This window comes from Bufo bufo, chromosome 6 (assembly GCF_905171765.1).
Source record: "Bufo bufo chromosome 6, aBufBuf1.1, whole genome shotgun sequence".
NCBI lineage: Eukaryota > Metazoa > Chordata > Amphibia > Anura > Bufonidae > Bufo > Bufo bufo.
In genome coordinates, this window is record NC_053394.1 from 357,727,177 (window position 1) to 357,754,896 (window position 27,720).

At 45.7% G+C, this 27,720-nt stretch overlaps 1 protein-coding gene across 4 annotated transcripts in view; it reads left to right on the forward strand.

Moving 5' to 3' along the window:
- Positions 1–27,720, forward strand: part of ITGB4 (integrin subunit beta 4) — a 65,374-nt gene that overhangs the window by 5,941 nt on the left and 31,713 nt on the right. For all 4 annotated transcript variants that reach the window (XM_040438794.1, XM_040438795.1, XM_040438796.1 and 1 more), the window contains exons 2-8: positions 11,131–11,208; positions 18,118–18,200; positions 21,284–21,385; positions 22,642–22,846; positions 23,464–23,560; positions 25,699–25,870; positions 27,381–27,644. In XM_040438794.1, the coding sequence (XP_040294728.1) occupies positions 11,131–11,208; positions 18,118–18,200; positions 21,284–21,385; positions 22,642–22,846; positions 23,464–23,560; positions 25,699–25,870; positions 27,381–27,644 (1,001 nt within the window). The remainder of the gene's footprint in view (positions 1–11,130; positions 11,209–18,117; positions 18,201–21,283; positions 21,386–22,641; positions 22,847–23,463; positions 23,561–25,698; positions 25,871–27,380; positions 27,645–27,720) is intronic.

Consider the following 27,720-nt stretch of genomic DNA (forward strand, 5'->3'; position numbering starts at 1 on the left):
CAGGATCATCTGTGTAACGGCTCATGCACACGAATGTATTTTCTTTCCGTGTCCGTTCCGTTTGTTTTGCGGACCGTATGCGGAACTATTCATTTCAATGGTTCAGCAAAAAACGGCGGTTACTCCGTGTGCATACGTTTCCGTAATGCCAATTCTGCAAAAAAATTGGACATGTCTGTAACAGTGGCTGCGGTGCGCCGCTGTTCCCCTACTTACCACCGCCGTCCCGGGCGCCGTGTTCAGAGGTGATCTGCGGCCGGTGCTTCCCATTCACCACTGCAGTCCTCGGCTCTGTCTGTGTGGGTGCTGTTGTTCTGGGATCCACTCCACAGTTTTCTCTCAGCCCTGGCCACAGCATGCTTGCTGTTTGTTTTCTGCAGCACTTCCTTAAGGGTCGGCGTGCGTCACTTCCTGGGCTTTATGGGTTAGGTCATGTGACCTCGCTGACCAATCCTAGCCCTACTGCGCATATATAAGTGGCTCAGCCCCCTTCCCAGATGCCTCAGTGTCAAGGTCCTTGTGTCCTCTTAAGGTTCCTGATTATCGCCTGTGTTCCTGTGTTTCTGACTCGTATTTGTATTCCTGGACTCTGCTACCTGTTAGATCCCTGCCTGTTTGGCTTGACTCTCCTGTTGTCGACCCGGATTGCCTAACCTGTACCTGTGCAGCCTGCCCTGACCTTTTGCCTGTCTGACTACATCTCTGTCTCATCCTTCGGTCCTGCACTTCTAGTACCTTTCTCAGGTACCTCCTGGTCCGCCTGGACCAGCTGCCTCGTGTGCCTATCCTCCTCAAGAGGTAGCGACCTGGTGTTCCCCTCGGGAAAGTCTATCCCCACCGTCAGGGGTACTGTGAAGATCCAGAGGTTCACTTAGACAATGCCCTTAGAGGAGGTAGGACACGTGGCACAGTGGGTTCACACCCGCTGGTTCGTGACAATGTCCAATTATTGTCTGTTTTACGGACAAGGATATTACTGTTATATTAGCGGCCAGCTGTTCCGTTCCGCAAAATACGGAATGCACACAGATGTCATCCATATTTTTTGAGGCTTATGTGAATGAGCCCTAAAGCGAGGAGTTCTCAGAGGAGAAAAAGATCGTCTGTGTATCTGATCTCTGCTCCAGTTGATTCCTAAAGGTCCTGATCCAGACAGGGGTGCACCTAGTCTTTCTACTGCCTGAGGCGAAAACTGAAACGGCCCCCCCATGCCAATTTCTTAACCTAACCCCTTTGCCACAATGAAAGCGGTCATTGCCCATGGCCCTTCTGCTGCCCCCCTCTTGCCCCTTCCTGGTGCTGCCTTAGGTGATCGCCTCACCTGGCCTCATTGGTGGTGCACCCCTGGATCTAGGGACCTCTCTCTGTCAGGCCTCATTCACACATACGTGTCCTTGATGACGTCAGTGACAAGATGGTCAGTATTTCATCCGTGAAGATGTCCATGAAAGAGCCGTATTTGGTCCATGTGTCCATTTTCTACCTTCCATGTGTTATCCATGTGTAATTATTGGCAACTCATTTCAAGAACATCTCCTGGCAATGATCCGTGAAACAAAGACCAAACACGGGTGCCATCTATGTTGTGTCTGTGTTTTTTAAAGGACTGATAGACTATAATGAGCAAGATGGATCTGTAAACATGGACAAAAATAGGGCATGCTTCTGTGGTGTCACCCCGGACCCTGTGGTAAATGACGGACATGGATGTGTGAATATACACAATGGGTACATGTGCTGTCCGTGGAGAACACAGACAGCACATGTCCGTGATTCACTGTCTGAATAAGGCCTGAAAACTGTGCACCTGACATATTCCCTGCCGGGCCCTTCCGCTGTTTCTTTTTTATGTCTACAACCATTCTGAGATAGAGCCTCCATTAGTCCTGGCGCCCTATGTGTAAATAGTATGTGGTTTGCCATGGGGGGCGACTATCACATTTCTTCTCCTGAGTCATATTCTTCGCTCTGACACTCTCCAATCACGCAAGAACGGGACACCATCCGCGATGCTTGGACAGCATCAATAAAGATGATTCCACCTTAGGAGAAGAGAGGTTGTAGTTGCCCTCTTCGCAAACCACATACTATTCTCATATAGGGCACCAGAAATAATGGGAAACATATCTTGGCACAGGAATTCTCGGGGGAGCAGTGAGGTACGCCGTTTCCAATTTATAAACTGATGGCATGTCCTCTTTAAAGACAACTTGTCCCCTCTCCTGACATGTCTATTGTAGTAACTACTTGCATTCGCCATGTAATAATAATTCCGAGGGATCTATTCTTATGACTCTATGTTCTGCCATTCCTTTATTATTCCTGCTAGAAGTTATGCAATGAAGGTCCCGATGGGTGTTATCAGTTGGGGGGTATCCTTGCACAAACTACTGTGCTACCAGTACCAGACTGTGCAGGGACACCCCCCCCCCCAAACTGGTAACATCCATCTGAACCTTTACTGCAAACTGCTAGTAATTTATTTATAACTTCCAGCAGGAATAATAAAGGAATGGCCCTAGAGTCAAAAGAATAGATGCTCCAGAATTGTTACTGCAAGTAGTTACTAAAACAGACATGTCAGGAGAAGGAGGCATGTTCTTTGTGACTCTAATTTAACTAATTTAAGACATCCCTCTGAGTACATTGAAGTAATTTGCGCGGTAAGCTGGTATTTCATAGAATGCGTCCTATAGGAACATTTGGCGGTCTACCAGGGCATTGTCTATTGACTCTACCTGCATTTCCTGACTATAATCTTTGTATTCACATGGGTTATAGTTATAATCTTATAGTAAATCAGAAGCAAAGTCTAGGCCAAGTGTCTTACTTGCCCAAACACATTCAGTTTGGTAAATGTTTCCATTGTGTAATGCGGTTCTGTGTCGTTCCTCCTACACGTCTTCTTATTGGGCAGACCCACAACAGAGCATCAATCAACCTGCTGCAGAAGAAGACATTACAAGGTCATTGGCGGAGTACAAGGGATGGATCTGAAAGTCTTATCATCAGCAGGGAAACAAAGGATTATCAGGAATCTGAAGACCCCTTTACACTGGCCGACAATCGGGGCAATTATCAGGCAGCTTGTTCCCAATAATTCTCCTATGTAAGGCCTCATGCACACGACCGTTGTTTTATTCCGTGTCCGTTGTTCCGTTTTTCGTGATTTTCTGCGGACCCATTGACTTTCAATGGGTCCGTTTAAAACTCGGCTAATGCACCGTTTGCCATCCGCGTCCGTGATCCGTGGTTCCAGTCCGTCCAAAAAATATAACCTGTCCTATTTTTTTCACGGAAAACAGTTTGCGGACCCATTCAAGTCAATGGGACCGTGAAAAAACGCGGAGGCACACAAGATTGTCGTCCGCGTCCGTTTTTTTCCTATCATTTGCATGGCAAACTTGACTTAGATTTTTTTTTACTTTCCTTCATGTCTGGTGATCCTCCAAAAATAAAGGAAGACACACGGAAACAAAAACGGAAACAGATCACGGAACAACGGAACCCCATTTTGCGGAACGGAACACAACAACGGTCGTGTGCATGAGGCCTAAAGGAGCTGCCGATCACCTGATGAATGTGCAAGCGCTCATTCATTAGATGAAAGCATTGCTGATGTGGACACCTAAATCATCATTCCTGAATGTTGAACCATTCCTCTGTTATTCCTTCTGGAAATATACTAATCCACTCACAACATTCCCCTTATCATTATCAACAGTGTTAATTTAGTCAGACATTTTCCCGGAGGAATAACAGAGGAATGACAAATGCACAAAATACATACGGTCGTGTGCAAATGCGCAGACAGAACTGAGCTGATCTGCCGTCTGCTTATCTCTGATTACATAAAACAAGAAAACCAGGTGAAACCGCAGAGACAGAGCCAAAGAATTTACTTTACACCGTAGTGCCAGGAAAGTAGAGGAACCAGCTCAGAGGACGCACCAGAGGTCCAGGAAACAGGAGGTAATCCAGATGATTATTCAAAAGACATATCTGCATCTTCTGATACGTTTCAGCCGAAGTCATGTCTCAACCTTTTAGCTTAAAGGGGTTGTCTCACTTCAGCAAATAGAATTTATCATGCTATGTAGATAAAGTGAATACAAGGCACTTACTAATGTATTGTGATTGTCCATATTGCTTCCTTTGCTGGCTGGATTCATTTTTCCATCACATTATACACTGCTCGTTTCCAGGGTTACGACCACCCTACAATCCAGCAGCAGTGGTTGTGCTTGCACAATATAGGAAAAAGCGCCGGCCTATGTGCGCTGCCAAGGTCCCGGCCACCAGAGCGGCCAGCACTTTATCCTATAGTGTGTAAGCACGACCACCACTGATGGATTGCTGGGTGGTCGTAACCATGGAAACTAACAGTGTATAATGTGATGGAAAAATGCCAGCAAAGGAAGCAATATGGACAATCACAATACATTAGGAAGTGGCTTGTATTAACTTTCTCTACATAATAAATGACATTTGCTGGAGTGACACAACCCCTTTAAAGGGGTTGTCTCATCTCATACATTGATTGTAATATCGTTAGGATATGTCATCAATGTCAGATAGGTGCAGGTCCCACCTCTAGGACCCCCTCTTATCTCCCGACGTGAAAGGGAAGCAACTGCGCTTGTGCGGTCACTGTCCGTTCGGCACTCAGCTATTTTCTAATGCCCCATTGTGGTGAATGGAGAGCGCACTGCGCAAGCGCGGCCACCACTCCATTTACCGTTATGGAATTTACAAAAACAGCCAAACCAGCGATTGTATTTTTTAGAAACTCCCATAGCGGTGAACAGAGGGTGGCTTTCTGTTCACTTCAGGGGCCCCGTTTTGGAAATAGGAGCAGGCGATATGACATCAACGTCTGAGATGATCGTAACTACGATTGTTCATCCCCATAGAGATTCATTGTTTGCTGGGGCACATTTTTAGGCCTCGTGCACACAACCGTTTTTCGGGTCCGCATCCGAGCCGCAGTTTTTGCGGCTCGGGTGCGGATCCATTCACTTCAATGGGGCCGCAAAAGGTGCGGACAGCACTCCGTGTGCTGTCTGCATCCGTTGCTCCGTTCCGAGGCCCCGCCAAAAAATTATAGCATGTCTACAATGGGCGGCTTCCGTTTTTTTTCAGATCCGCGGTTTGTCGACCGCAAAAAACGGAACGGTCGTGTGCATGTAGCCTTACACAAAGGGTGATGATTTTGGATCTTGCATTAAAGATGCGATCATCCGACGAACAAGGTTTTGCCTATTTGTCGGGTGACTGGTGGCACATTTACTTAGGGCAATTATTGGGAACATGCATACCTAGGTACATTCTTTTCTGGTAATTTCCCCGATCCTCTTCCCCTGTATAAGGCCCTTTACAGCTGAGTATTTGTAGCACCTGACATTCTTCCTACGTTGACCCTCAAGTGTTGGTCATGGCTGCTTGTGTCATGTTCATAATGTGAACGCTAGATCCATGCCTAGGGGCCACACTGGCCATGACCTCCCCTACACAGATATCAATCTGACCGTAAGCAAGTCTGACAGCAGCCATTACGATGGCATCTTGACCTGTCCAAACACCTTCAATAGCTGTCGGCCAAAAGCTTCCCCATACACATGAACGCTCAGCTTGGCCAAGTGTGCAGGTGTTCTCAATGGGGAATCATCTGCTGCCAGACTTCTAATCTCCCGTGAGAACTGAGGATCGGGCATGTTGTAATTCAACAAACTGTTGGGGAAGAGAATAGAATGAACGCCTTCAGTAACAAGAGTGAAATGTAATGAAGTGTACACATCAATTATCTTATATCTGCTGATTTTTGGAATTGATCCGTTGATAATCGCTGAGAAAACTAGACATTTCCTGGAGTAAATATTTCAGCAGGGACCACCTGAAACCACAGCTAGGCTGTAGGTATGTGCTAAAAATCCCAGGCGTTAGGAGGAAGCTAGTCTAGACAAGTAAGGAGAGCATTCATAAGGTGCTGCAACTTCTACATGAAAGCAACTTCTGCCCTGACTTTATCACATATACTGCCGATCCAGGCTTCCTGCAATCTCAGGTTACCGGCATCGCCCCTAACATTACAGATGGGGACACTTATGGTCCTCTGTAGAAGTCTACTTTTCATGCATAGACATTTTTAATTTCTTGTAGCACTAGCTCAGCTGAATGTCATGATACCTTTCACTTAGGGATCTATTGCTTCATTCTGGAGAAATGCAAATGAGCAGATAAGTGCACTGAGGGCGGGCCCAAGCTCTTGCTCCTCCTGCTTCCTCTACCAGCCCCTCTCCTTCATTGACAGGATCAGGAGAGGTGACTATGCAGTAACCTGCTCCTGTCAATCAAGAAGGAGAAGGATCTTATTTCCTGTGATGTTATGTCCGTGGGCGGGGCAGTGATAGGGGAGTGTCTATGTAACTAGCTTGGTGGGAGGAGCTACAGACTCGCTGGGTGTTTCTAGGGGCAGTGATAGGGGAGTGTCTATGTAACTAGCTTGGTGGGAGGAGCTACAGACTCGCTGGGTGTTTCTAGGGGCAGTGATAGGGGAGTGTCTATGTAACTAGCTTGGTGGGAGGAGCTACAGACTCGCTGGGTGTTTCTAGGGGCAGTGATAGGGGAGTGTCTATGTAACTAGCTTGGTGGGAGGAGCTATAAACTCGCTGGTTGTTGCTAGGGGCAGTGCTGGAGCTGTGTCAGAGAAAGGAGAAGTGCATCATGGGTTTGGTTGGATACAACAACAGGAAGTGCTACATACAGGATGGAAACCAACCAGAGTGATAGGTTTACGTGGTGAAAACAGGTCAGGAGAGTCCAAATTGAAAAAGAAGAGACATGGGGAAGATGTGCATGAGGTAAGCAAATGCATGAGCATATCTGTTAAAAAACTACAGTGATCCCCAAAATACTCCTTTAAACCTAGCTGACAATAATTTGGAAGTTTTGGTAATAAATGAAAAGTCCTCATTAACACCAAGATTATTATCAACCTCCAAAACACTTTTTTCTCAGTGCCTATTAACAATTCCATGTGCTACGCCCGGGTTTGAGGTGGCCCCAATGCCACACTGGGTCCCCTGGACACTGTTGAGGTGTCACCACACGTTGCTGCTCTCCGGAAGGGATGGTAAGGCGTGGTGCACCCCAATGGGAAATAAGTCCAGAGAGTCAGGGTCTGCAGTAGACCAGGGTGCTTCTTTACTGTAGGAATTCAGGTGCAAAACAATACAGGCGAGGCATAGGGCTGGATTCTCCAATCTCCTCCCTGGCAGAAGAAGGGTTTTGATGCTGAGGAAAGGCCTGAGCTCGCTGTTCTTCTCTCTCTCAGAAGGCTAGTACCCTGGCTAAGGGCTGGTGACCCAGGGTCTGAGGCAGCGTCTTCTTCTGGTCACTCAGTAGTCTGGCAGAGTCTCCTTTTCTAAGCGTTGTTCCCTAACTGCAGAACACTAGGGGCTCTGACTGCTCTCCTTATATACAGTGTCTAGCTGAACTAGAACCTTCTAGTGCAGTGATGGCGAACCTTTTACAGACCCAGTGCCCAAACTGTAACCCAAAACCCACATATTTATCACAAAGTGCCAACACAGCAATTTAACCTGAATACTACAGTCTAATATAGTATATCTTCCATGTACTTTATCATTTAGCTATAATACCTTGCCTACATTCAATGCGCTGCCTGTGCTGTTCATAGTGCGCCCTGCGCTGATGAATGGCAGGAAAAGTCTAAGGCATACTGGTACACCATAGACTATTTCCAGGGCGTGGGTGCCCACAGAGAGGGCTCTGAGTGCCGCCTCTGGCACCCGTGCCATAGGTTCGCCATCACTGTTCTAGTGGGAGGGCTGGAGTGGAGAAGCTCAGCACAAACAGTTACAATGTTACACTTTTCATCTCTCATAGACTTACATTACAGCTTCAATGATACTCAATTGCTGTCCCTCCGGCCGTTTGTGCCCAGCCGTGCCCCTTATCTCGTAGCCCAGCGCCGCCCCACTGCTAATTATGCACTCCTCTCATTGCCGATGGTGCGCCGTAATCTCGCGCATGCTCCCTAAATCCACTGGTCAGCGCCCGCGGGCGAAGTGCGCAGACAGCTGGTGCATGCACGCTTTGTTCGCTGAGGCTGCTGCCAGGACACCGCGCGGGCGCTGACCAGTGGATTTAGGGCGCATGCGCGAGATTATGGCGCACCATCAGCGATGAGAGGAGTGCATAATTAGCAGTGGGGCGGCGCTGGGCTACGAGATAAGGGGCGCGGCTGGGGACAAACGGCCAGAGGAACAGCCCCTTGGGCACGCTAGTAAGGTAATTAGCATATTAATGAAAGGACAGGTGGGGGCAAAACTAGTATATTTTTAATTAGATAATGGAGACTGAGAGGATGATATGAACAGCTCCATATGGAAAATCTTGATGACAGAATCCCTTTAAACAGTATAAGTCAATGCAAGTGAAATAAAGTAAGGGGTTGATGACTTTGCATAGGGGAAATAGGGCAAATGCCCACAAATGTTCAGACTTCAGAGTACCCCTGCTCCAGGGCACTACACATGCACTGCCATTCAGGCTTCGGACTGGATCACAGGCGAACAGGTGGATCCCCCAGAAGGCCCTTGAGCAAGGTGGGCCACCAGTCCATGGAACAGTAGACCAACTGCAATACATACAGATATGCATACTTCAGCCAGCCATGTTCATGTACAATACTGGTTAGATTAAACCAACTAAACAGTTTATTATTATATGCATCAGGTGGCTGAGATGACTTGTAGGTATAGAGGCAGGAACCCCATAATCAATCATCTTTAGCGTCTTCCTGCTGCCTGCCTCTGTAGCTGTATAATGGGCCCCAGAACGAATTTTACTGGTTGGCCCACAGCACCCCAGTCCGACGCTGCTGCCATCTCCATGGTTGATTTATTGCTCATCCTGAGCCTTCTGGTTCATGAGAAGAATGGATGAACCAGAAGGAAAGATGCAGCTAATAAAAAACCTAAAGCAGATTATAAAGCGTTCATGGTCCGTGGAAAGCAAGGGGACAACCTTCAATAGCGACCAGCCATGGTTGTCACCCTGGTAGGAAACGAAAATCCTGTAACTCATAAATGGCCAAACACACACATACCGAGCATTTTTTGTGTTTTAGTGGGACTGCTCTTTGCAATCAGTACCAGCCATCTACTTATTATATACTAGTTCAGGCGACTTCTTCACCGCCGCTCATTAGAATTACATAACATTTCATTTCTACGAGCTCCAGCGCAGATTACCTCCGATATTAGATTAGACAGCAGGACGCATGTGATTCTGTTCACAAAAGCCACATTCTTCTGTCTTCAGATCATCATAAACCAGTATCAGCTATGCTGGGAGGAAAGGCATACACCCATGGCCATAAAACGCAGGACTAGAGCCAAGGGGACCTGCTGCTTATTCCAAGTCAGGTTTCCTGTAGAAAACGACAGAGAAGATGAATGAGGCCGACATCAATACAATTCCCTGGTATCTGTGTCATCCATAGTAGGGGGGGAGGTCATAGCAATAATCAGACTGAGCCCCCATGATGATGCCAGGCTCTGCCACCAAGGACAGACGGGTTTTGTGTTTTGTTCCCCTGCAATATCCCCTTTGGACCCCTTGAACAATTCTTTATCTCTTTCTTTGCTATTCAAAGGGCATCTGTCAGCAGCTTTGTACCTATGACACTGGCTGGTCTGTTGGCAGCTGAAGGCATCTGAGTTGGTCCCATGTTCATATGTGCCCGCATTGCTGAGAAAAATTGTGCTTTAATATATACAAATGATCCTTTAGGAGCAACGGGGGCGTTGCCATTACACCTAGAGGCTCTGCTCTCTCTGCATCTGCCGCACCCTCTTCACTATGATTGACAGGACCAGCCAGTGTAAACGTCAAAGTAAGTGGGCGAGGAGCCTCCTAACTCTTCCTTGATGGCAGATGTCAAGGGAGGGAAGGATCGGACAATTGGATTTCACCTGCCCCATCCTATTGGAAGCAGCTTATTCCTTCTCCCTACTAAGAACACATGCACACCCAGCCAAGCATGCATGTGAACGGGGGAGTCAGAAGGAACAGCTATCTACTGTAAGGTGTATGGAGAGCTTTAGTATATGACTGACTACGTAGGAAAAGAAGGAGAGGGAGGGGCTGGCAGAGGAAGCAGGAGGAGCAAGGGTGCACAGAGTGGCTTGGGCCCGCCCTTGGTGCACTTATCTGCTCATTTGCATACAGATTACAAGTATTTTTTCTCCAGAATGAAGCAGTGGATCATTAAGTCAAAGATATCATTACCTTCCGCTGAGCTAGCCCTACAAGGTATTGTACCGATCCCTATCTGAATGGTTTCTACACATATATTAGACCATAACTTCATTATTTGGTGCAATTTGGATCTTCAAATATCTATAATCTGATGATGTATGTGCTAATATTTAAAGGGATATTGAAGCTCAAGAAAAAAAATTGTCCCAGGGGCTCCATATGTTGGAAAAACATTTAAAGGGACTTGCACTCACCTAACCGATCCCCAGCTGCTGCAGTTCTGACGGAGTCAGTAATTATGCTTTGGGCGGAGTTAGAGGCGTGGCCTAGTATGAAAAAACTGGCGTGATGCGCGCTGCACATATTGTCCCTATAAAGTTGGGAGTAGTTTACTCCGTGTACACCATATTCCTAGGAGGCGTGTGAGATACAAAAAGGTACGCGAAAAAGTCTCTGCTTCATGAGACCCGAGTTCTCTTGTGTCTTCTTCTGCTGTATATAATGTATATGTATTGTGGGGGACATTTATTAAGACCGGCAAATTATACGGTATATGGTCTTAATTCCTTGGCGCTTCCGGTAGATGCGCCAAAGTTATGTAGAGGCATCGGCCTCTACATAACTTTGGCTCTTGCTACCACCTGCCATGTGGCATGCTTTAAACTACGCCAGCCAAAATGATGAGTGAGACTGGGCCAGATTGACCTTACCGAAAAAATCTGTGACCTAATAATGCCAAAAACTGGCGTAAATCAGATCATAAATGACCGCCTGTATGCTTGTGTTTTATATCGCTTCCTTGTAATGTGGACGTACTATCTAACCATTCTGTGTATCTTTCAGGTGGGGGGATGGTCGTCCCTCACATCCTGGGGGCTCTGCTGCTGCTTCTGGGTATCTCCAATGTTAACTGCAACAGAGGTAAGTCCATCCTCCATGATATGTACATAAAGTTGGAGTAGGGTGTTCCCCGTGAAAGGAATATATGTAGGCTACTTTCACACTTACGTTGTTGTTTTCCGTTATTGAGAACCGGCAGAGGATCTGAATACCGGGAAAAAGACGTTACCATTTAGTCCTCACGCATTCTGAATGGAAAGAGATCCGTTCAGGATGTTTTCCGTTCCGGCAGCATTCCGTTTTGTGACCGGACACAAAACCGCTGCAAGCTGCAGTTTTGTGTCCAGTCTTAAAAACGGGAAAAAACGGATCCGGCACTGAAAACAATGTAAGTCAATGGTGATGGATACGTTTTTTATGGAGCATAAAAAAACTGATCCGTCACCCATTGACATTTAACGTTTTTTTCCGTTTTGATTTCACACAACCGCATCCTAACAGGCCTCATGCACGCAACCGTATTCTTGGTCCACCTCAAATCTGCATTTTTTGCGAATCAGATGCGGACTCATTCATTTCAATGGGGCCGCAAAAGATGGGTGTGCTGTCCGCATCCGTATATCTGTTCCACGCCCCTGCAAAAAAAGATAAGAACATGTCCTATTCTTGTCCATTTTGAAGACAGATTCTACAGGAGTTTGAGAAAAAATGGTGGCATGCACTCCACCAGAATCTGTGTATTGCGGATCCGTGATTTGCGGACCACAAAACTGATACGGTCGTGTGCATGAGGCCTGACACACTACTACCGTCATCACTACACTAGGGGGCAACTCTAACCTCCAAACCTGGAGCCAAAGGTTACTGAAAGCTCCCCCCAAAAGACCTACTCTAGTGACACCATTACCCAACACATTGCAATAAAATAGAATATGTCTTACCGTGACTTCCCCTGGTAGGGTGGGAGTACTTTCCGCCCACCTGCATAGTTTGACAGCATCCAATCAGTATACAGACACATCCTGTGGAAAAGGGGAATGGTAGCATGAAGTTGTCAATGTATTCATGCATTTCCAGGAGGAATAACAGAGGGATGGCAAAAGGCAGAGGTCCAGAAGTGTTATTATATAGTTAATACAGCTGTCCATGTTATAATACTATGCTATATGTGCTAATTGCCTCTGGGCAGTGTCGTTCCCATGAATAGTCACGCAGCTCGGGCTGAAATGACGCCCATTGAAACTTTGACTATGACTGAAAATCAGACATATATATTACATGACAATCTCTTTCTAAGGACTCATGCACACAAACGTATTATCTTTCTGTGTCTGTTCCGATTTTTTTGCGTATGCGAAACCATTCATTTCCATGGGTTCACAAAAAAAAAACGGAAGTTACTCCGTGTGCATTCCGTTTCCGTATGTCTGTATGTCCGTTCCGCAAAAAAATAGAACGTGCCCTATTACTGTGTGCATTATGGACAAGGATAGGACTGTTCTATTAGGGGCCAGCTGTTCCGTTCCGCAAATTATGGAATGCACATGGACGTCATCCTTATTTTTTGCGGATCCGTTCTTTGCGGACCACAAAATACATATGGTCGTGTGCATGAGCCCTAACAAAGCTAGAACCAGCCCTGTACCTCACATGGATCCAGAGATCTCCCCGTTCATCGCTCTGCTAGATTTATATCAAGCTGACAGCTCAAGGGGCGTGTCTTTCCTGCTGCAGCTACAGGGGGCGTGTCTCAGCTCTCCCTATCACAGCTCAGGAGGTGTGTCCATGCTCTCCCTATCACAGCTCAGGGGGCGTGTACATGCTCTCCCTATCACAGCTCCGGGGGCGTGTCCATGCTCTCCCTATCACAACTCAGGAGGCAGTTGAAGGATTAAACTGAACATGTGCGGCCATCTCAGTGAGCAGGACAAAGAAATAAGAGAAAGAACAAACAGCAGGTGGCGCTATACAGATACATTTTATTGAATAACTCACTGGCTATACAGAATGTTTAATGACATGCAATTACAAAAGTATTCAAATCCAGGGGCTAGTTTGTAAACTGTAGAATATTTTTCATGGGACAACCCCTTTAATTGAGCATGCTACATCATAGGAGCCATGCTGATATCTGTTGAGATTGGGTTCCCAGGCATGCGCATTGAAACAAGATGTGCATGCTTCGGCTTTATCACTGCACTGCGCATGCGCCTATCCTTTCTCATTTAGACTTGTTGCACAGCATAGCGGTCTTCTTCAAGACATTCACTTCTCAATACAGGGAGTGCAGAATTATTAGGCAAATGAGTATTTTGACCACATCATCCTCTTTATGCATGTTGTCTTACTCCAAGCTGTATAGGCTCGAAAGCCTACTACCAATTAAGCATATTAGGTGATGTGCATCTCTGTAATGAGAAGGGGTGTGGTCTAATGACATCAACACCCTATATTAGGTGTGCATAATTATTAGGCAACTTCCTTTCCTTTGGCAAAACGGGTCAAAAGAAGGACTTGACAGGCTCAGAAAAGTCAAAAATAGTGAGATATCTTGCAGAGGGATGCAGCACTCTTAAAATTGCAAAGCTTCTGAAGCGTGATCATCGAACAATCAAGCGTTTCATTCAAAATAGTCAACAGGGTCACAAGAAGCGTGTGGAAAAACCAAGGCGCAAAATAACTGCCCATGAACTGAGAAAAGTCAAGCGTGCAGCTGCCAAGATGCCACTTGCCACCAGTTTGGCCATATTTCAGAGCTGCAACATCACTGGAGTGCCCAAAAGCACAAGGTGTGCAATACTCAGAGACATGGCCAAGGTAAGAAAGGCTGAAAGACGACCACCACTGAACAAGACACACAAGCTGAAACGTCAAGACTGGGCCAAGAAATATCTCAAGACTGATTTTTCTAAGGTTTTATGGACTGATGAAATGAGAGTGAGTCTTGATGGGCCAGATGGATGGGCCCGTGGCTGGATTGGTAAAGAGCAGAGAGCTCCAGTCCGACTCAGATGCCAGCAAGGTGGAGGTGGAGTACTGGTTTGGGCTGGTATCATCAAAGATGAGCTTGTGGGGCCTTTTCGGGTTGAGGATGGAGTCAAGCTCAACTCCCAGTCCTACTGACAGTTTCTGGAAGACATCTTCTTCAAGCAGTGGTACAGGAAGAAGTCTGCATCCTTCAAGAAAAACATGATTTTCATGCAGGACAATGCTCCATCACACGCGTCCAAGTACTCCACAGCGTGGCTGGCAAGAAAGGGTATAAAAGAAGAAAATCTAATGACATGGCCTCCTTGTTCACCTGATCTGAACCCCATTGAGAACCTGGGGTCCATCATCAAATGTGAGATTTACAAGGATTTACAAGGAGGGAAAACAGTACACCTCTCTGAACAGTGTCTGGGAGGCTGTGGTTGCTGCTGCACGCAATGTTGATGGTGAACAGATCAAAACACTGACAGAATCCATGGATGGCAGGCTTTTGAGTGTCCTTGCAAAGAAAGGTGGCTATATTGGTCACTGATTTGTTTTTGTTTTGTTTTTGAATGTCAGAAATGTATATTTGTGAATGTTGAGATGTTATATTGGTTTCACTGGTAAAAATAAATAATTGAAATGGGTATATATTTGTTTTTTGTTAAGTTGCCTAATAATTATGCACAGTAATAGTCACCTGCACACACAGATATCCCCCTAAAATAGCTAAAACTAAAAACAAACTAAAAACTACTTCCAAAAATATTCAGCTTTGATATTAATGAGTTTTTTGGGTTCATTGAGAACATGGTTGTTGTTCAATAATAAAATTAATCCTCAAAAATACAACTTGCCTAATAATTCTGCACTCCCTGTATGAATCTGTCCATCCCAAGACACTAACTGGTATGGTAGCTCTTGGTATACACGTAGCATATCCGGACGCAGATCGCTTTCCTACTTCTGCAGTCTTTTTGAGCACACGGTCTTCTTCTAGTTGATTGAAATGTTTAGGTACAACAGAGGCAGTGAAATCATTGATGGGGACGGCTGAGAGTCCGGCCGAGTCCAGCTGCATTTATCTCTTTTGTTGGTTGCCCCAGGAGACTGTCACGCATCGTATTGCTATGTGCATGATTCCAGTGCAAGAGCGCCTGGAGTGAAGGGCGGGCCTGGAAACAAAGTATTAGGGAGAAAAAGAGCCCTCCATTTACAACTAATTGTGGATCCTCCGCGGCCCCGATACACGCTCACATCTGTATTGTATAGACTGAACACATACAAACAGCTCAATGTACATGATGTTTCCAAAATAGAGGGGCTAAGGAGGGCCTCCGATTTTTTTGTAAGTGGCTTCTAGTAGACTCAACTGAATGTAATAGTTACTTTGTAATTTATTTTCTGTTACAAAAATGCTCCATTTGTGAGATATTTTCTATACTTCATTATAATAGCGCCCCCTGGTGTTTAATCTGCGTAGTGATGTGCATATCCTCCTACATACTCAGTTCCGTTCTTCAACTGCCACAAGTTATGTCTACTGTGACAGTTACAGGGAGAGTAGCCCCCTGAGCTGTGATAGGGAGAGAGCTGCAGCAGAAAGGACACGCCATCTGAGCTGTGATAGGAAGAGAGCGACAGCAAAAAGGAGACGTCTCATTGTGTAGTAAGATAGATGCAACAGAAAGGAGATGCCCCCTGAGCTATGATAGGGAGAGAGCTGCAGCAGAAAGCCCCCCCCCCCCGAGCTGTGATATGGAGAGAGCTGCAGCAGAAAGCCTCCCCCCGAGCTGTGGTATGGAGATAGCTGCAGCAGAAAGCCCCCCCGAGCTGTGGTATGGAGATAGCTGCAGCAGAAAGCCCCCCCCCCCGAGCTGTGGTATGGAGAGAGCTGCAGCAGAAAGCCTCCCCCCCGAGCTGTTGTATGGAGATAGCTGCAGCAGAAAGCCTCCCCCCCGAGCTGTGGTATGGAGATAGCTGCAGCAGAAAGCCCCCCCCCCCGAGCTGTGGTATGGAGATAGCTGCAGCAGAAAGCCCCCCCGAGCTGTGGTATGGAGATAGCTGCAGCAGAAAGCCCCCCCCCCCGAGCTGTGGTATGGAGAGAGCTGCAGCAGAAAGCCTCCCCCCCCGAGCTGTGGTATGGAGATAGCTGCAGCAGAAAGCCTCCCCCCCGAGCTGTGGTATGGAGATAGCTGCAGCAGAAAGCCCCCCCGAGCTGTGGTATGGAGATAGCTGCAGCAGAAAGCCCCCCCCCGAGCTGTGGTATGGAAATAGCTGCAGCAGAAAGCCCCCCCCGAGCTGTGGTATGGAGATAGCTGCAGCAGAAAGCCCCCCCCCCCCGAGCTGTGGCATGGAGATAGCTGCAGCAGAAAGCCCCCCCGAGCTGTGGTATGGAGATAGCTGCAGCAGAAAGCCCCCCGAGCTGTGGTTATGGAGATAGCTGCAGCAGAAAGCCCCCCCCCCGAGCTGTGGCATGGAGATAGCTGCAGCAGAAAGCCCCCCCGAGCTGTGGTATGGAGATAGCTGCAGCAGAAAGCCCCCCCCCCCCGAGCTGTGGCATGGAGATAGCTGCAGCAGAAAGCCCCCCCGAGCTGTGGTATGGAGATAGCTGCAGCAGAAAGCCCCCCCGAGCTGTGGTATGGAGATAGCTGCAGCAGAAAGCCCCCCCCTGAGCTGTGGTTATGGAGATAGCTGCAGCAGAAAGCCTCCCCCCCCGAGCTGTGGCATGGAGATAGCTGCAGCAGAAAGCCCCCCCGAGCTGTGGTATGGAGATAGCTGCAGCAGAAAGCCCCCCCCGAGCTGTGGTATGGAGATAGCTGCAGCAGAAAGCCTCCCCCCCGAGCTGTGGCATGGAGATAGCTGCAGCAGAAAGCCCCCCCCGAGCTGTGGTATGGAGATAGCTGCAGCAGAAAGCCCCCCCCCGAGCTGTGGTTATGGAGATAGCTGCAGCAGAAAGCCCCCCCCCCCCCCCCGAGCTGTGGCATGGAGATAGCTGCAGCAGAAAGCCCCCCCCGAGCTGTGGTATGGAGATAGCTGCAGCAGAAAGCCCCCCCAAGCTGTGGTATGGAGATAGCTGCAGCAGAAAGCTTCCCCGAGCTGTGGTATGGAGATAGCTGCAGCAGAAAGCCCCCCCGAGCTGTGGTTATGGAGATAGCTGCAGCAGAAAGCCCCCCCCCGGGCTGTGGTATGGAGATAGCTGCAGCAGAAAGGACACAACTCATGATAAAGGACACACCCCCTGAGCTTCCAGCTTGAAATTAATCTAGCAGAACAATTGGAGCAATGAATGTGGAGATCTCTGGATCCATGTGAGGTACAGGGCTGGTTCTAGCTTTGTTAGAAAGAGACTGTCAGGTCCTATATGATGTCTGATTATCATTTTTTACATTGTGGCACAACCCCTTTAATAAATGTGCTGCAAAGCATGTACCCCAGAACTGTAGCTCATCCCTAGCAGTAAATCTGCCGCAATGTCATTGTCCTGAATCCATTGTAGAATCCCTGAATCTTGTGTCTTCTATTCCCCCCAGCAAAGAGAATCCTGGGAGACGTCATGGTTTCTGACACTCCTAATATCAGAATTATAAAAGCTGACCCGCTCCACTGTATCAGCACCGACACTTAAAACCTGCGAAATCACTCAAAATACATTTATATCATAATAATTATCAAAATAAATACAAATTCGCTGTTCTCTTCAGCCATTTCTAAGGCTGGGTTCACATCACTTTTTATGCCTCCGTTTGACATATATATAAAAATAAAAAAAAAAGGATACAAAAACACAGCACACCACGTTCTTGTATCCTACGTTTTTTTTTTTTTTTACAATGGAACTCTATGGTAAACGGTAACGTTAAACGGATGGAAAAACATGATGTGAACCCAGCCTAGGCTCCGTATGTTTTTTGGAACCAGTGACAAGCAGGACTCTGCCAGTACCACTCCCACATGGCTGGTCACCCAGCTTTTCTGGTTAGACATCATCCCTGATCTCTATCTTTGTATTCGCAGTCAATGCTTGTGTGGCGTCCGGAGCTAAAACCTGCACAGAATGTATTCGTGTGAACAAGGACTGCTCGTACTGCACAGACGAGGTAAGGCTGCCACCTATACACACATTCTGTATATAGCATTCACATACAGTACAGACCAAAAGTTTGGACACACCTTCTCATTCAAAGAGTTTTCTTTATTTTCATGACTATGAAAATTGTAGATTCACACTGAAGGCATCAAAACTATGAATTAACACATGTGGAATTATATACATAACAAACAAGTGTGAAACAACTGAAAATATGTCATATTCTAGGTTCTTCAAAGTAGCCACCTTTTTCTTTGATTACTGCTTTGCACACTCTTGGCATTCTCTTGATGAGCTTCAAGAGGTAGTCCCCTGAAATGGTTTTCACTTCACAGGTGTGCCCTGTCAGGTTTAATTAATGGGATTTCTTGCCTTATAAATGGGGTTGGGACCATCAGTTGCGTTGAGGAGAAGTCAGGTGGATACACAGCTGATAGTCCTACTGAATAGACTGTTAGAATTTGTATTATGGCAAGAAAAAAGCAGCTAAGTAAAGAAAAACGAGTGGCCATCATTACTTTAAGTAATGAAGGTCAGTCAGTCAGCCGAAAAATTGGGAAAACTTTGAAAGTAAGGGCTATTGACCATGAAGGAGAGTGATGGGGTGCTGCGCCAGATGACCTGGCCTCCACAGTCACCGGACCTGAACCCAATCGAGATGGTTTAGGGTGAGCTGGACCACAGAGTGAAGGCAAAAGGGCCAACAAGTGCTAAGCATCTCTGGGAACTCCTTCAAGACTGTTGGAAGACCATTTCAGGGGACTACCTCTTGAAGCTCATCAAGAGAATGCCAAGAGTGTGCAAAGCAGTAATCAAAGCAAAAGGTGGCTACTTTGAAGAACCTAGAATATGACATATTTTCAGTTGTTTCACACTTGTTTGTTATGTATATAATTCCACATGTGTTAATTCATAGCTTTGATGCCTTCATAGTCATGAAAATAAAGAAAACTCTTTGAATGAGAAGGTGTGTCCAAACTTTTGGTCTGTACTGTATATAGCATTCCTTCCACTTTTTATTTTATTTTTTACAATAGAATAATCTCATTTATAGTCAATTTTTATCATTTCCAAGCAGATTGTATATTTTCTTTAAAGTGAACAGTCTATGTACTGGAAGGAGCACGTTCAGTGTTCTCTTCTGTTTCCTTAAAGGGGTTCTGTGGGATTTTGATATTGATGGCCTATCCCCAGGATAGGTCATCAATAGGCTTGAGTAAATCGGATCTATCTATCAAACTGGTGTAAAGTAGAACTGACCTAGTTGCCCACAGCAACCAATCAGATTCCTCCGTTCATTTTCCAAAGGAGCAGTGACAAATGAAAGGTGGGATCTGATTGGTTGCTATGGGCAACTAAGCCAGTTCTACTTTACACCAGTTTGATAAATGACCCCACTAATTTCTAATGCTCTTTCCGTACAGCATTAAAATGTATTGGCCTCCGTGGAGCCAAACTTTGTCTCGTCCGAAGTAGTGCAAGACTTTGGTGAATTACTACAGTATTCCTATCTGCGTATTTAAAAACGGTTAAAAATAGGAATCTGAAGTCGTCTTTGGTACTGTGGTACCAGCCAGTACCAAGGCCCACTTCGGATTCCTATTTTAAAATGTTACTTCGACCGAGATTAACTTTGCCTTCGAGGAGCCAATACATTTTAGTGCTATACGGAAACAGTATTAAAACGAAGTTTTTGAATGAATTGACTTCGGATCTATGATCCGAAGGTCGATTCGCTCAAGCCTAGTCATCAATATCAGATCGGCATCAGCTGTTTGGCATTCCATGACTAGTTAGGCCTCTTCCTAGGCCATTGACGTCACCGTCCATTGGTCACATGGCTGCACTCACGGTTTCTTCAAACAGCTGATCCACACTGGTGTCGGGAGTCAGACCCCCACCAATATCATATTGATGACCTATCCTGAAGCTAGGCCATCAATATAAAAATCTCGGAGAACCCCTTTAATGTTAATTTACTCTTTGCTCTGCCTCCATCTTAGGGGCTAGCTAGGAGACCAGCTTAGTTGCAATGCTCCATGAGAAAGTAATATGCAAACACGTGTCTCTCAGATAACTAGAACCATCTCGCTAGCGCCATCTTCTCCCTCTATCAAAATGTTTTCTCACCTGGGGTGCATCTTTTATGTATTAGGACACCCCAGCCAAATATTCTTCCCTGCAGAACCTAAAGTTTTTTGGGAGAGGATGGGTAGTAGGGAAAGGTGTTAAAAAGGAGTATCTTTAAAAAAAAAATTACTGCCCCCTGCAGCCTGGAAAAGGTACCACCTGAAGCTAAATTCCTGCCTTGCTTTATGGATGGAGCACCCCGGTCAGACACCTGTTCTCAAGTAGCAGCAAGGAGGCAAAATAAAGCTGATGGAGGGGAAACGTTCTGTCTGATGTCCGATGCAGGATCATAGGACAGAACAGACAAATAATAATTCCCTTATTTATCTAGAGGCAGCTTCTTTGTGGGTCACACTGCTTCTAATGGCCTGAACGCCTAAAACTATGGCAACTGCACCATTTTGTGGTGCCCCACTTTCCTTCTTCTGGAAGAAATTGAGATTTCATGAACTAAGTAGATGGACTGTCAAGGTTTGGAGTTGTTAGGATATGGTCCAATGGGGGTTGTACAGCATATGGAGGTCTCCTTTGATGTGTGGCACAAACTGTTGGTCGGACTGTTAACAGGTCCTGGAGGTTAATCTACTCATTGTCTGCCAGATTGAGCAACACTTGTATCTAAAATCCAATCCTTACCACTAGATGAACTCTTGAGTCATCTTATTTTGTCAAGTTGTCAAAAAATCCAGCCATTTCTTGCTTATATTTGTCCGGGAAGACTTGTATCAACCAATAGGCCAACCATTACAACTCCCATGGTGGTTGTCCTCCAGACTCCTCGTAGTATATCCCTTACACCTCTGAATATGGCTTTACATGATATGATGGATCATCTTGATTCATATTGTTTTTTAGAAGGCACGGAGGACAAGTAATGTAGCTTTGGGGTGATTAAAATAAGCTGTAATTGGCATTACATGAAGGCAACGCTCTCCTATCTCTATTCTTTATTATTTTACTCAGAATTATCATAATGTTCGTTGCGACCTAAGGGACAATCTCATCTCCTATGGATGCAGCGCTGCCGGAATTGTTTACATGAAAAGCGAGATCAGAACAATCATGGTAAGTGATACATCCTACTAACTCCTCTTACTTCAGTATGGCCTCTCCTGAACCACACTACCTTTGGGTGTCCGTACATGTATGAAAAAATTCAGCCAAACCTGCAAGTTTTGGCTGGACTGGCCAACTATCTTATGGGCATAGGGGCCTCCAAACTCCCTCTCAACAGATTGTTTTAAGGGAAGGAAGGATCGGGCATGATGAATTTCCATTGTTCTCATGGGAGATAATCCATCGTCAGAGGTGCTTATTCCCCCTCCCCATTCAAAACATGTGCACAGTTCAATCCTAACCGAGCATGCATGTGTGTGGGGGTGACGGGAGGAATAGCCATCAGATGACAGCTTTTGAAGATGTGTGGTCACCTAAAGAGGGTTATCTCAAGATATAAATGTATCCACACGATAAAAGATAAGTATCTGATCAGTGAGGGTCTGATCACTGATCACATTAACAGTGGTCCTTAGTCCCAAAATTAATGGTCCGGCTGTCGAGCATGCGCATTGCTGAGGCTGCATCCACTTTCTATGAAACTATCAGAAATGGCTAGTATTTATCCCCTATCCTGTAGATAGAGGATACGTTTATGGCGTGAGATAACCCTTTTAAGACCCCTTATTAACATGATCGATATCCTTTTTAAAAGAACAGATTCTGACAAGTTCCATGACTTATAAGGCGTCTGTCGGTATCTACTGATTTGAAGGAAAGAACAATGCTGTAGTCTAAGCCAAAAACAACGGAACCCTGATGAAAGACAGTGCCAATCAGTGTGAATCAAACCTGAAGCATAAAAACAGTGAGGCCAACAAACTTAAAGGGGTTCTCGGAGACTGAAGTATTGATGACCAATCCTTAGGAAATGTCATCAATATTAGATACACAGGGTTCGCCTCTCCGAACCCCTACTGATCAGTTGTTTTTCAGAAGCTCGGGCACTGGGAACAAGAACAAGAACTATACAGCTTGGTGTGTCTAGTGGCCCGAGCTGGTTTCGGCAACTCTGCAAACAGCTGATCAGTGAGGGTTTCAAGAGTTGGACCACCACCAATCTAATATTAATGACCTACCTTAAGGTTCATTAGTCCCAGAGAACCTCTTTGAGTAACTATTGGAACTACAAGTTCCATTATGACCAGGCAACCAAGCAAAATATGACAGTACTCATGCTCAAATAGAACTTAAGACTTCACCTGCGTGTATTCAGCCAGAACATTACTTCTCATAAATGGTTCCTCCATTGCCTGTCCTTACAGAAAGAAGAGATTAACAAATTTGAAAGTAGAACACAAGTCTACCCTCAAAAAATGTCCATGCGACTGCGTGCTGGCGAGGAACATACTTTTGAATACCGTGTGTTTGAACCCCTGGATACGCCTGTAGATCTATACATCTTGATGGACTTCTCCTACTCGATGTCTGATGATTTGGAAAATCTAAAAAATATGGGCGATAAATTGGGTAAGGAATGGGCAATCATTTTTGTTATTGTGGGACATCATCAACAGAATTTTAAAGTGAAAGGGACGGCAGTCAATACTAAAAATTGGTGTAGGACAGCACAATTTCACAATGGAGCTTATGTATGCCAATGTGGGATGATCCACTTTTGACCCAGCCATTGTATGGAGTCGAAACATTGCATATTCTTGTATGATGTTGGAGCAATAAAGTTTATTAGATGGTGGATGCTGTTGCCTCTTCTACATTTTGGAGGGACAACAGTCAGACCTGAGCCATCAGTGTCCAGTAACTACACCTGTCACATCCTTCAACCACATTGACCGTTCAACATGGACGTCGTCAGATCTCTGGTGCACTCAACATTGAGAAAAATGTCTCCTCGACAGTGCATGGCCTTAATAGCATACTGGGGACCTACCGGGGACAAACTGCTCAGGAACAGAGGGACCTAGGGGGGGAAAAAACTGAATCTGTTGAGTGGAGGCTACAGTCAACTAATGGAGGTTGACCTTTTCAGAGAAAAGTCTAGATGAAGGTGACAGAAGACATGATGACTAATGATTTTTTCATTATTTTGCTTCTCATATGCTTCTTTATATTTGCTTGCTTAACAGCTGATGTGGTCCGTACTCTCTCAACTGATTACACTATCGGCTTTGGGAAATTTGTGGATAAAGTGTCTGTTCCTCAGACAGACATGAGGCCAGAGAAGTGAGTATGATAATGCACCATGATGAGCTCCATAACGTGGATAGTAATTGGTATTCCACTGGATAGATAAATGATATGAAGGCCATTTCATACTGGGACAATTGTGTTTTTCTCAACATAAAAGGGGTGGGTGTGATTCAGAGGTTTACCTGAATAGGAATTAACTGCAATACCAGACACGGCCAATAGGCAAGAGTGGCGCTGTTTCTGGAAAAAAACAGAACTTCTTTTTGTAATCCCAGATAACTCCACGATAGTAATGGAGAAACAAATAAGACAACAAACTTATATATTGGTGTTGAGAGTCTTTATTATTGAGAGGGTAGTATAGAGTTAATTTAATACAAGGAAATTTTCAATTTTCTGGCCATGCAAATAGATGATGCCAACTCCATACTTACCAATTTTTCTTCTCGGAAAATTTGGGGTATTTAAAGGGGTTGTCTCACTTCAGCAAGTGGAATTTATCATGTAGAGAAAGTTACTACAAGGCACTTACTAATGTGTTGCTATTATCCATATTGCTTCCTTTGCTGGCTGGATTCATTTTTCCATCACATTATACACTGCTTGTTTCCATGGTTACGACCACTCTGCAATCCAGTAGCGGTGGCCACGCTTGCGGACTATATGAAAAAGGGAAGGCCTCTCTGGTAGCCGGGAACGTGGGAGTGTACATAGGTTTCTTCTATAGTGTGCAAACACGGCCACCGCTGATGGATTGCAGGGTGGTCGTTACCATGGAAACAAGCAGTGTATAATGTGATGGGAAAAGGAATCCAGCCAGCAAAGGAGGCAATATGGATATTAACAATACATTAATAAGTGCCTTGTATTAACTTTCTCTACATGATAAATGCCATTTGCTGAAGTGAGACAACCCCTTTAAGCCCAGACTGCTACCGCCCATTGATGGGTGGGCTTACATAAGCGCCTCCCGCTTTTAACCTGAAACGGCCCGAATTTGCTGCCTGAGGCGATCGCCTCACCTGTCCTCATTGGTGGTGCACCCCTGATGGGCACCATAAAAGCAGATATGAAAAAGCTATTTGAGAAACTGGGGACACCCATTACTAGAAATGTTGGTTTTTCAGAAAACACAAAACTGACATTCCACTAGCAATATTTTTGCCAATGGAACAGGCTCACAAATTTCTCCTATCTACCAGATTTTTATAAATGAGACTGACCCTGAGTCATATGTCGTTCCTCACACCGTTAAGGGGATTTCGAATGGGTGCTTATGAGACTCCCAATTGCTTTAAATATGGTGCCCCAGATGCGGATTTGTATCATTATATGTGGAACTGCCCGTTGATACAGCCATTTTGGGAAAGAGTACAGTCTTTTAAGTTAACTAACTTTACTCCTATGGATTCAATTTGGGCCATATTTGGCCACTTGGATCATGGGATCTACACTTATGCCCCAGGAGCTTGGAAACTACTATGCTTCATGGCTGTTAGGCGAGCCCAAGAATGCCCTCACAGTTATGTCCCCTCGGTGCCCCCTTAGGCCCCCCCTTGTAATAATATTGCTCCCTTACAATAATGCTTCCCCCTTTATGACCCCCTTACAGTTGTGCTGCCCCTGTAGTGTTAATAAAATAAAAGAGTAATACTCGCCTAGCCCTGTTCCCCAGATGAATGGAGAACATCATGATCTCCCCAACAGCAGACGTAAAGCAGTGACATCATCACACCTGCTGAGCTGGGCAGGAGAGCACATAGGTCGGGGGATGATCCTCTGGCCTATTCGCTCTTCTGCTCAGATCAGCAGGCTCAGAGATGACACCGCATTGCAATGGTGAAGCAAGGAGCTAACAGCCTTCAACTGTATGTGCGTTCTCTGGTACCCCAGGACAGCCGCTAAAATCTGGGACTGTCCCGCCAGATCCGAGATGATTGGAAGGTATGTTAAAGGGGTTGTTCCTTCTCGGTCTTTCATAGCCGAGATGAAACACTGAGATGGGACAACCCTATTAACACTAGCATAAGAAATGCCAGTTCTAATACATCCCACCCCATTAGTTTTAATGTATTTAATGTAATTAAATTACACGCTCATTGCTTATTCCTAAAATAAATGAGCATGTGTGCAAAGTATGACTAGGTTTCTCTGCTCTGCCTTGTTTTCAGACTGAAGCAGCCATGGCCCGATAGTACGCCCCCTTTCTCTTTTAAGAACGTCATCCGACTCACAAACAACATTGATCAGTTCCGAGACGAGTTGAAGAAAGAGAGAATCTCTGGAAACTTAGATGCCCCTGAGGGTGGGTTTGATGCCATTCTCCAGTCAGCTGTTTGCACGGTAATGAGGATTTTTTTTACATGAATTAATATGTACACAATATACACAAGTCAAGTCACATTATTCTGACCACCAGCTAATATCCAGAGTAACCGCCATGTGCAGCACAGACAGCAGCTAGACGGGCTGGGAGTGACTCAGTAAGGTCCTGATAGGTGGACACAGGTATGCTGACTGCAGTGCATCCCACAGCTGCTGGCGGGTATTTGGGGAGGATCCATAGAGCCAACATGATAATCAAGGTGATTCCACAGATGCTCCATTGGGTTAAAGTCTGGGTAATTAGGAGGCCAGGGTAGTACTTGGGTGTCTTAGTCATGCTCTTCCAACCAATGTCGGAGATATAAGTATGACACGTTGCATTCTCTTGCTGGAAGATCCCATCCCCCTCAAGGAAGGAAATCAGCATGTATAGGTGTAGGAGATCTGCAAGGATGGATTCATACCCAAAGGGTTGATAGAACCTTCCACATGGATGAGTGAGCCCACAATGCCACTAAAACATTCCCCTGACCATAACGCTGCCACCACCAGCTTGTGTTCTTCCAGCAATGGTTGCAGGGTGTTTCTCGCATGACACGCCAATGTCCATCTGCTTGATGAGGCAGAAAACGTGACTTATCGTAGAAGGCAACTCTTTGCCAGTCAGTGGAGGTCCAATTCCGTTACTGCTGTGAAAATTAAAGCCTTTTCTTCATTAGCAGAGGTGCAGTGACCATCCGTCTGTTTCGGAGTCCCCTACTCAGTAGGGTTCGCGGAACTGTTGTGTTAGACACATGGCTGGTTGTCCCCTGTTTCATTTTGGAGGCGACCTGCTCCACTGTAGCGTGTCTGTCCACCCTTGCGCATCTTTGTAGCCCACGTTCACCTCTCACATCAATGGCACGTGGTGCTTCGCAGTTTGCACACTGCTCATTCACAATGGCGCCATTTGTCCACTTATCATACACTTTCACCACAGGTCACACTGTGCAGGTTCAGAAATACTGCCACCCTCGACCCAAAAGCCAATAATCATCTTTTTTGCAACGCTCATAAATCGCCCCTTTTACCCATGACAGCAACGAGGGATATGTGTGCAGACAAGTGAGTTCCTTCATGAGCTACAGGCTGCCAATGTTGAAAGTAGGAAGTGGTCATACAAATGTGAATCAGCTGTGTATAAACTTCAGTATAACCTAAGGGGTAACCCTATGGGTGCTGAATATCACAGTGCAAAAAGATGTAGGATTGAGTAGCAGTGGTAATATAATCAATAGCAAGTTTGTTAGTATTCAGATACTCTACTATGAAAAGACTGGTCCGGCATAAAGAAACTGTCCGTGGTGCGCCCCCTACGTGTTACTTTAGACAACTGTGCCCAACTGCTATATGGACATTATGACATTCGTGAGGATCATCATAGATGCCATAGCTGCCCATATGACAGTTCTTGTTTTCCGGTCTAGAGCACCCTGATGATATGGGCATGCATGATATATGATGTGGATTTTTATTTTAATTTATGTAGAACCAAATCGGGTGGAGACAAGGAAGCACTCACATCCTGGTGTTCTCCACGGAATCAGCATTTCACTATGAGGCCGACGGAGTGAACGTGCTAGATGGGATCATGCCCAGAAACGATGAGCAATGCCATCTGGATCAATCTGGACTTTACACCTACGACACCCTTCAAGATTACCCATCGATTCCGACTCTTGTGCGACTTCTCGCTAAGAATAACGTAATTCCGATCTTTGCCGTCACCAACCATTCCTACAGCTACTATGATGTAAGTGATAAATGAAAAATTGGAGGAGACTCTTGTTTTTGGTGATAAGTGATGGGAGTCAAGACGTTTCTCCTGT